At 39.8% G+C, this 9,592-nt stretch overlaps 1 protein-coding gene across 2 annotated transcripts; it reads left to right on the top strand.

Moving 5' to 3' along the window:
* Positions 1-1,610: 1,610 nt before the first annotated feature.
* On the top strand, positions 1,611-9,288 carry znf395b (zinc finger protein 395b). Of its 2 annotated transcripts, none has more exons than XM_017455381.3 (10): positions 1,611-1,698; positions 2,789-2,931; positions 3,051-3,205; positions 4,347-4,453; positions 4,704-4,912; positions 4,994-5,094; positions 5,528-5,759; positions 6,007-6,093; positions 6,706-6,824; positions 7,148-9,288. In XM_017455381.3, the coding sequence occupies exons 2-10, from the start codon at positions 2,860-2,862 to the stop codon at positions 7,257-7,259; spliced, it is 1,194 nt and encodes a 397-aa protein (XP_017310870.1). In that variant the 5' UTR covers positions 1,611-1,698; positions 2,789-2,859; the 3' UTR covers positions 7,260-9,288. The 2 variants fall into 2 exon arrangements, with proteins under 2 accessions (XP_017310870.1, XP_017310869.1); XM_017455380.3 differs by lacking the exon at positions 1,611-1,698 and adding an exon at positions 2,171-2,553.
* Positions 9,289-9,592: the final 304 nt, after the last annotated feature.

The following is a 9,592-nucleotide window of genomic DNA, read 5'->3' as shown; positions in this document are numbered from 1 at the left end:
AATGAATCTGTAGACACCATCGATCATAATTTTCTGTCAAAGTATTCAGAAGTTATGAACAAAAACTGTCATTTTTCAATCTCATGACCTGTAGGTGGCACTGTTCCCGAATTCGGCATGGACCCTCAGATCATGCTGCTAATGAAGCTTATCAAGTTTCATTACGATTGATCACAGTACAGCCGAGATACATCCTCTTATCCAATTTTGGGTCAACATTGTTAAATTTTAAAAAAGTTTAATCATGAACCAAACTCAATCATAACAGACAACAGAAAACGAAACAAAGTGCAGCATTCCAATAATTAGGCATTTAATGGAATTTCACTGTTTGAACACCAGAGGGAACATTCTGCACGACCCATAGAGTTAAAGTGTACTGTACAGAGAACATGCTAGTCACATGATTGCGTTCTTTCATGTAGAGCCTGCAGCATCACTACGAATCATCTGCACTTATAAAGTTATGGAACACAAAGAACAATACCCATTATAGGTAATATGGTTGCATAACCATGTTATAAAAAGAACTCTTCAGTAGCTTTCAAATGGCATGAACCCTGGGCCGCTGTGATCTACAGTTCCTGAGAAAGAGGTCGCAGAGGTTTTTGGGTGTTTTTAGCCGACTTTGGAGCTCTATTTTCAATTAAAATGATGCTTCAGGAAGTGACACGAAGCTGACTATTTTTCAACTGATCATTTTCTTCAGGTCAGATATTTAAATTTTTTGGAAGAATTCATAAATGTATTTATTTTTTGAAGATATGGTGAATTTTTTCCATTTTGAATTTGTCAGATTTTTTTTTTCTTGTGGACTCAACTGGGGGGCCGGGGGCACATACACCAAATTGCAATTATTTACATGCATATATTTTCATATTCTCTCTCTCTCTCTCTCTCTCTCTCTCTCTCTCTCTCTCTCTATATATATATATATATATATATATATATATATATATATATATATATACACACACACACACACACACACACACATATAGTATTAACTGTTAATTTTGTATCTGTTTTTATATCTCTTCCAGTAAAAATTATGTATAGAAAATATGAAAAATATTTCAATGGTCTAGTTGTTATCTTAATCATTTGGAACCCCTCAGGGCACTCGCCCAATCCCACATATGGATAATCCAGCCTTGATATTAACCCTTAGTTGGTTTACCAGTCAGATTGTTCTTTCGACCCAACAGTATTTAGAGTGTGCCCACCTGATGTCCAGTCATACGCCTCTAATTAGTATACTAATTCTTATTTCAAACATATGTGAATATGTCTAAGTGCAGTATTCGGATATCGTTAAGAAAGTTTTTTTTAAATGTCACAGGTGATCAATGTGTTAGAATTAACATTAATGGTTGTTTAATCTGCTTCTGAAGGACTGCAGAAAAAAAAGGTGAAGTCTCCGACATGTATTCGGAAATAACTTCAACAAGTGCCTGTGTGAGACCCATAGACTAGGCCTATGTGTAGACTCTCTGGGTTGCCCATTAAACACAAAAAGTCAAGTCGTAGCTAAAAAAATGACACGTGGCAAAATAATACAAGGCGTGTATAGCATACCCAGCTGTCATAGCGGCACTGCTGACCACACACACACACACACACACACACAGCCTTGTGTAGAGGCGCGCGCTCCCAGAGAGCCAGTGTGGCTCCTCTACCGGGGAAAACACACTCCAGGTAAAAACCCGCTTTAAATTAATTAATTTTTTTTTTCATTAGTTTTTATTTTTAATTTAATCTTGTAATGTTTTTGCACCGGCTTGTGCACGTGCTGTGTTATGCATGTATGCAGACAGGTCAGATCTTTAATCCAACCGTGATTCTCGGCTAGAACACTTCTCTTTGGTCAGGGACTAGTGATTAGATTAGATTACTCACACTCGTACCTTGGTGTTAATTGTGCGCTTCATGCAGAACGGGTTTGTTAATTACGTTCATTTACTGCACTCTTTAATTGGATTGCACGCTTTTTGCCGATCAGCACAGAGCCCCAGTCGGAAACTCGTGTCTGTACACGTCAAGTGTTGGTAAGCGAGGGCGTGTACGCGTGCGGAAAGCCGCTCAGCCAATCAGCGCACCGGACACGCCCACTATAGGCGGGTTGTTTACAGGTCGGTGTTAAACGCCCAGTAGAAAGCGGCTCGGGGAAAAGTGCGGAGGCTGATCCGCGGAGTCTGTGCACGGAGTCGGTCTGCGCGGACACCCTGAAACCGCCAGGTTACGTCACATGTCGGACAACGCATACATCCAAAGAGAATAAAGACGATTTGTTTTCAGTTGTTTTTTTTTTTTTTTAATTTACGCGTATACACAGATGGAGGTGTGAGTCTGATCCCGTGTCTGATCCGGTGTCTGATCGGTTCTTCTCCCGAGCTCGTGCCTGAGTCCATCAGAGGCTCACTGAGGGGGTGTGTTGCCCTAAAAAAAAAAAATAATAAAAAAAACAGTCTCGTGCAGTTTGCGAAGACCTAGTTGTCTCTTTTTATAACACAAAAACCCCACGGATTTAATCCACGTGAATTATATTTGCAGGTTTGGGCGAATCCTTCCTATTTGATAAAATCTGACTTGTATACTTATTAGTATGAGCTGCAGAATTGATCCTGAGTCATCCAGCTGGCATTACATGAGTGTAGTGTGTACTGTGTAGTGTGCACTGTTTAGTCATGTAGGCTGTACCAGTGCTTGTAATGAGCCTATTGTATTATCAGCCATTTTGTGTCTCTCAGCACGTGTTTCATGTATAATAATACTTCTCTGGTTTCAGATTTTTGGAGCGCCTGAGACTACTGTTTGGTCCGGCCCGTTAGGAGAGAGCGAGAGAGGGTAGGGCACAACATGGCAGCTGTGAAGTCCCAGGCAGGACTCAGGGCCATGCATTCGGCAACAGGGCGAAAAAAGGGAGGCCTGGTACATATCAGCATTCCAACTTAACACTATCATCATTTGACATTTTGATGCCATGAGTCATTTGCTGTGTCCTAATTTGGGACCCCAGAGCAAAAATGATCTCTTTCAACTCTCTGCAGGTCAGACATTGTGTTCAAGAGAACGCAGACGTACGGAAGGACCGGCAGAACTCCATCTTGCAGTCCTCTCCGGATCTTGGGGAAGTGTGGTCTGCCAATTCAGAGCGATCAAACACCCTGTTTTTCTTACACTCTTCCAGTGACCTGCCGTACCGGTAACTTTCAGAATCCGAGCTGGTTTATATCTTACTCCATTTTATTTGGCCCACATGTGAATGTTCTGTGTGTTAACACTAAATCCAATAAATCATCCTACACACACTGATTGTGAACGCTCCATTCAATGTTATCTATTGCCTTGCTTGTGCACTGATGTCATTGTACGTAGTTGAGGTCCCGTGTTCGACAGCTACTGTATAGTGCCTGAATTCTTCCTTGGAGATCAAGAAAGTACTTTTGTTCAAGATATCATATTAAGGGAATGTAATTTTGCACTTGCTCCTGTTTCATGGAAACTTTATAACCCTGTTGTACCCATCATTTAAGGAAAGAAACACCATTATAGGAAAAGAATCAATAATAGGGTGCTGTGATGCCACGCCAAAGTATTTTATTCCTTTTTTACCACAGCGATTTATCAACTTTTACAATTTGTAATTGATTAAAGAATGACGTGTTGCACTATTAACTACTTATAGCTCATTTTAATGTTGTGGAATATTCAGAAGACAAGTTAGTTTCTATTATCACTTACATTTTAGCAGCAATAAACAGCACTGCCCGTACCACTTTATCTAGTCCTTTTCTCTCTTGAAGTTAATAATAAAATTTAAAAAACAGGCAGTGGAACGTCCTCTATCCTGATCAATTTCCTGTGGCAGAAAATGAAACTGCTACAAAGCACCTGAAACACCCAAGATTCCTTTCATAAATGTTAAAAAAACAAAAAAGAAGTCTCTTTTCAGAAATCTTCATCATATCAATTATTACATGTCTTTATGAAATACCATTTTTTAAATCTGTTTACTATTAGTCTTAGAATATGTGGAGCTTCCACCATGAATGAGACGCTAGTATAGAAATGATACCTTGTTACAACAAGCACGTTTATATAACCCTGTGATGTTAACCACGGCCAACACTACTGACAGAGCTGTGTTGTTCTGCAACGGTAATCAACACCTTCTGACCAATCACAATTGATCATTTAACAGTGCTGTGTTATAAGATAAACCATTTTTTATTATGTAAGTTGGGATACTCATCAGGAATACTCTTGAAATTCAGATTTATTTGTAGATTCATTTATTTATATCTTTTTATTGCTTTCTGTTGTCACTTCTCCTCTGTTACAAGGAGTCCTGAATCAGTAGAAATGGATGAGATGATGGCTGCGATGGTCCTCACTAGTCTGGCCAGTAGGCCAGTGATCCAGAGCCCCACACAGAGAGATCCCCTATCACGTAAGTCATCAAAAAAAAAAAAGGCAAGCTGGCAGAACAGCAGACATATGAATGATTTTATTCAATGGGTTTGTATGATGATTTGTTGGGACGTATATAAATGTATATAAAGATTGAGCTAAGAGAAATCCAGCACTGCAGGCCTAACCCTACTCATTAATACTCTCTATATGCCCAATTTCTTGCTGACTTGTGCCTGTAGCCAAAAAAAATATCTCAATGTCTCAGTCTCTCCATATGTACTGTCCAGATGGCCCACTGGATATGGAGTGTGGTGGAGGGGAACTGTCGGACAGTGGCAGCAGCGGCTACTGGAGCTGGGAGCATGGCAGTGTGAGTCCTGCTCCATCGCCATCCATTACAGAGACAGACAGCAGCATGGGACAGCTGGCAGACGAGGGTCTGCACATGGAGCTGGAGCTGGGAGCACGTGACGAGCCGGAGACCAGGCGGTGCAAGGTGAGAGTGATGACGTTTTGCAGCAAATTGTGCGAAAATGCTTAGCAGGTTGACTCAGCTCTTTTTCTCTGTCTGGGACAGATTTCGAGCAGGGGAGCGTATAAGTGCCTGTGGCCTGGCTGCAGCAAAGTGCTGACGTCACGGGTTGCGATGAAACGTCACATTCGCATTCTCCATCTGGGGTGAGCTTTTCTGTGCAGGAAGAAGTGTACAGAGTACTTCATATATTTAGTATATACCAGAGGATGTTAACTGGTGGACCGCAGTCCGGACATAGACCTGGCAAAGTATTTTAAAATTTTTAAATACTTTAACAGAGCTGATAAATATATGAAAAAACTAACTGTAATTCAGAGACTATGGTTTTCTAAACATGAACCTGCTCCATAGCTGTAGCAGATCCTTGTCTTATTTATAACCAGGAGCCAGTCTTTAATGTATTCATGATTCATTCGTGTTACTTGCTTATCCAGACATTTTGACGGAAGGAATTTTATGCAACTGGACCTACAGATTTTTAATTTATAGCTGTACCTTTGGTGTATACTGTAATCTGTAAGGTCTTAAATATAAAGTACACAGTAATCAGGATTTGTGTTTTTTTCTCATACACAGTGGACCAGAGCAATCTCATAGAGAAGAAGATTTTTATTATAGCGAGGTTTCCTCAGTGGAAGAGGGACCGATGTCTCCATCTCCTTCTGTGTCATTCACCAGTGGGCCCTGGTCCTCATGCAGCTCCACTCCCAGCCAGCCCACTTCCAGAGAGGCCCCGTCCTCTTCCAGCACTCTCAGCCAGTCTGCCCCCAGCAGTGTGTGGCAGATTCACACTGAGCATCTCTACCAGGTGATACAAGTGCTGTACCTCTTATGTTTGAACTCACTTTGTTGAACATACAATATTGCAATATGACAGCTTTTAACAGTGCATTTACATGAGTGCAGACCAAATAGATTTGTTTTGTTTTTTTAAACAAAGCATGGCTCTATTACTCTACACATAGGTTAAAACTTTGTTGTAGGATCCTAAACAGAATTGTTAAAGGATCCCCAACAGGGACAAAAATTCTCATTTTTATACTTCATTTCTCTAGGCTTGTGCCCCCGATGAGGTGACCATATCCCCAGACTCTCCTTCTTCCTGTGACTGGACTTCAGCTGGACTCCAGCTCAGACCTCAGGTAGACACAGCTGTTGCCTCACTGTTTACACACATTATTAACATTGCTTGTTGATATATACAAAAAAAAATTTGCAGTCCGGAAGCATTTGTGACTCACAGCTCCAGGGTCTGGGGATCGATTGTACGCTTTGGTTGGTACTAGAGTGGAAGTTCTTATGGGTTTCCTCCAGGTACTTCAGTTTCCTCCTACAAATTTAGGTAGATGGCAAATTTGCCACCTGAATGCATGTGCGAGGTGCGCTGTCATGGCCTGGCATATCATCTAGGGTGTATTCTTACCTTGTGCCCAGTATTCCAGAGACTAGCTCCAAATCCACCCCAACTCTTACCGGGATAAAGCTAAATGAAGATAAATGTAGATGAATGAATTATCTGCTAGTTTCTATTACACTTCATGACATTTATTTCATTTCAGCATTTGTATGTGGCCATCAATCAGCGAAATATAACCAGTTCAGATATGCAACAAAAAGTCATAGTGTCGATAAGCTACTGTCCGCTTATTCTGGGAAGTGATGAAGGAAATGGAAATGAAAAATCACCCAGCCCCAGTGGAAGTGCTTATTGCTGCAGGGTTTGTCAAAACTTTCCACCGTCTCTTTACTCACAGATCAGCATGTCACGAAGCCGTTCCATCAGCGTGGGTGAGCAGTGGCTACAGCTGAACAGCGTTCCCACCAGATCACATACCATGAGTGTATCACCATCCAGAGGCTACTGCTCCATCCGGTTTGTGCTCTCCATTCTGAAATGTTGTTTGTATGTGCATAACTATTCATTGTGTTAACTAATACAAAAAAAAACACTGTAATGTTTAGTCATTGTTTTTTAGTCTTCTATCCATCCATCCATCCATCTATCTTATAGTTAATATGAATAACAATTAAAACCCCAATAAAGAATCAGTGCAAGCAGCACACCAGTGTTTGCTAATGCAAAACAGTCATATACGTGTTTCAGACTCACCAGCCATGATGTCATTTCAGCAATTTCTGACTGTGGTTATAATCTTTTAATGGTTTAATCCATTCTCCCTATGCGTGTCTGTTCAGGAAAGGTCGAGGCGAGGCCAAAAAGTGCCGCAAGGTGTACGGTGTGGAGCGCAGGGATCAGTGGTGCACCGCGTGTTGCTGGAAGAAAGCCTGTCAGCGCTTCCCCGATTGAAAAAAAAATACAACGTTTTGAGGCAAGCAAGAATCTCCGTCTTTCCTTTCTTACATTGGACTACTCCTGGAACTGTAGAGGATGGTGGGAATCCCTCTTTTTACCTTTTGTACCTGTTTTCCAAAAGGAGTTGAAGTGTATTTTTTATGATCTTTTTCTGTGACGCGAGTTCTGGTGATAGCTGTGTGACGTGGTACAGTCCTGATCCCTCTGTCTTTCTTGTCAACCTATAAAGCAAGAATTTTTTTTCCATTCCCCTGCAGTTGTGCACTTCAACCGCTCTTGAGATTTTTCTCTTTTGGTATATAGTCAGTTTTGGTATATTTGTATTATGTTTTTTTTTCTCTTGCTGTTTTTATAGCCTGAAATGTGTTCAAAAATGTTGTTCATTGTGTTTCTATCTATTAGGTTTTTCTTCAACAGTTTTTTGTGGTTGACTTATGTCCAAGTAACAGCGTTTCCGAATCAAGTAATAATAATAATAATAATAATAATAATAATAATGCATTTTATTTATTTAAGGCGCCTTTCAAATCACTCAAGATCACCATACATCAAGAACAAGAAGTAGCCATAATAACAATGTCAGAGTAGTAAATAAGAATAAATAACAATGTCAATAAAACCATAAAAGAGGAGTGCGACAATTACAAACATGACAACCGTAAGAGTAATAAAAACAAAAAGTGCTGGATTTGGTGCAGACAGTAATCATGAAGGCTAAGCTATTCTGAATAAGTAAGTTTGTTTGATTTTAAATTGGGATAACGAGTCTGAATTACAGATGTTAACTGACCCTATGTCCCATGGTGGTTAGATGAGCAGAGGGTGTATGGAGGAGACCCAATGAAGAGGATCGGACAGTTCGAGAAGGGCTGTAGGGCTGTAAGAGATCTGCAACGTAAGGTAGAGCGAGGTGATGAAGAGATTTGTAAGTGAGGAGGAGAATTTCGAATTCAATTTCGGAGTTTGTAGGGCGCCAGTGGCGCTGTTGAAGGGTTGGGGTAATGTTGTATAGAAGGTTATGATACGAGAAGCAGAATTCTGAATCCGCTGGAGTTTACTGAGAAGCTTGTGTGGCAAACCAGATAAAAGAGAATTACAGTAGTCAATGTGAGAGGTGACGAGAGAATGAACAAGAATAGCAGTACTACGAGCGTTGAGAAATGGACGGAGGCGAGCAATAGTACGAAGATGAAAATAGCAAGACCTGGTTATGCTGTTGATGTGTGCTCCAAAAGAAAGAGTGCTGTTGAATATGACCCCCAAGTTCCTAACCTGGCGGGAAGGAAAAATGGAAGAACCATCAGTGGATAATGAGAAACTGCAGGACCTAGAAAGAATAGAATTAGTGCCTATAAGTAGTACTTCAGTTTTACTGTCATTAAGTTTAAGAAAGTCAGAGGAAAACCAGACTTTTAGTTCGTGAAAGCAGTTAGTAAGACAGGCAGGTGGGAGAATGGAATCAGGATTTGGAGATGCATAAAACATCAGCGTAACAGTGACATTTCACACCAAATTTAGAGAAGATATTACCAAGTGAAAGGAAATAAAAAAAGTGGCGAGCAGCTATAACTTATGATTGATTACCAAAGTGCTATTGCAAGTCCCAAGTTTTTGTTTGTTTACTTTGGTTTTTAATCTGATGAAGTCAAAACCTTGGACAGATTTCAAGAATTTGTTGTTATACCCACATACTATGGATCAAGAACAGGAAATTGTTTAATTGTTCAAAATGATTCAAATACAACTTACAATATACACACACACACACACCTTATACAATATGCACAATGGAGACGCTGATAGTTGCATGACAAACCACAAGAGAAATAGTAAACTATTTTATTGATATTTTATCTGCATTCTATGTACAATTCAGACAGCTGGAAAAGAAAAGATCACTTTTGAATACCTGAAAGATGTGTTCGAATCCTTTCACAAAGTCACAATGTAATGTGTTTTGCAGTATACATTTTCCACAAAGCTAAAAATGACATAAACAAAGAATACTGTAATGGACACATGAGATCTGTATGCCAGTTCCTTGTTTGTTTGTTTGTTTTTTTTCTTCCTATTAACAGACCACTTTCCCGAAAAATTATCAAATAATATATATTTTATTCTTTAAAAAAAAAAAAAAGATAGAAAAGGAATACTTGAATGAGAATTTTATATATAAGGGTATGACAAAAATCTCCATGCATGCATGTAGGGGAAATTAACACTACAGCAAAATTATCTCCAAATGTCTTAGTTTATATTATGTATATATATTTTCAGATAGGCTTTAAGAACGCCTTTGACAAAAGAAGAACGTATGGAAATCATTC

This window comes from Ictalurus punctatus, chromosome 25 (genome assembly GCF_001660625.3).
Source record: "Ictalurus punctatus breed USDA103 chromosome 25, Coco_2.0, whole genome shotgun sequence".
Classification (NCBI taxonomy): domain Eukaryota; kingdom Metazoa; phylum Chordata; class Actinopteri; order Siluriformes; family Ictaluridae; genus Ictalurus; species Ictalurus punctatus.
The sequence above is the reverse complement of the archived record's forward strand: the minus strand, read 5'-3'. Positions and strand labels throughout refer to the sequence as shown.

Coding starts and splice junctions, on each gene's coding strand:
- znf395b (XM_017455381.3), top strand. CDS start 2,860: ATGGCAGCTGTGAAGTCCCAGGCAGGACTCAGGGCCATGCATTCGGCA. Junction 4,454..4,703: donor ACAGAGAGATCCCCTATCAC/GTAAGTCATCAA, acceptor TGTACTGTCCAG/ATGGCCCACTGGATATGGAG. Junction 5,095..5,527: donor ATTCGCATTCTCCATCTGGG/GTGAGCTTTTCT, acceptor TCTCATACACAG/TGGACCAGAGCAATCTCATA.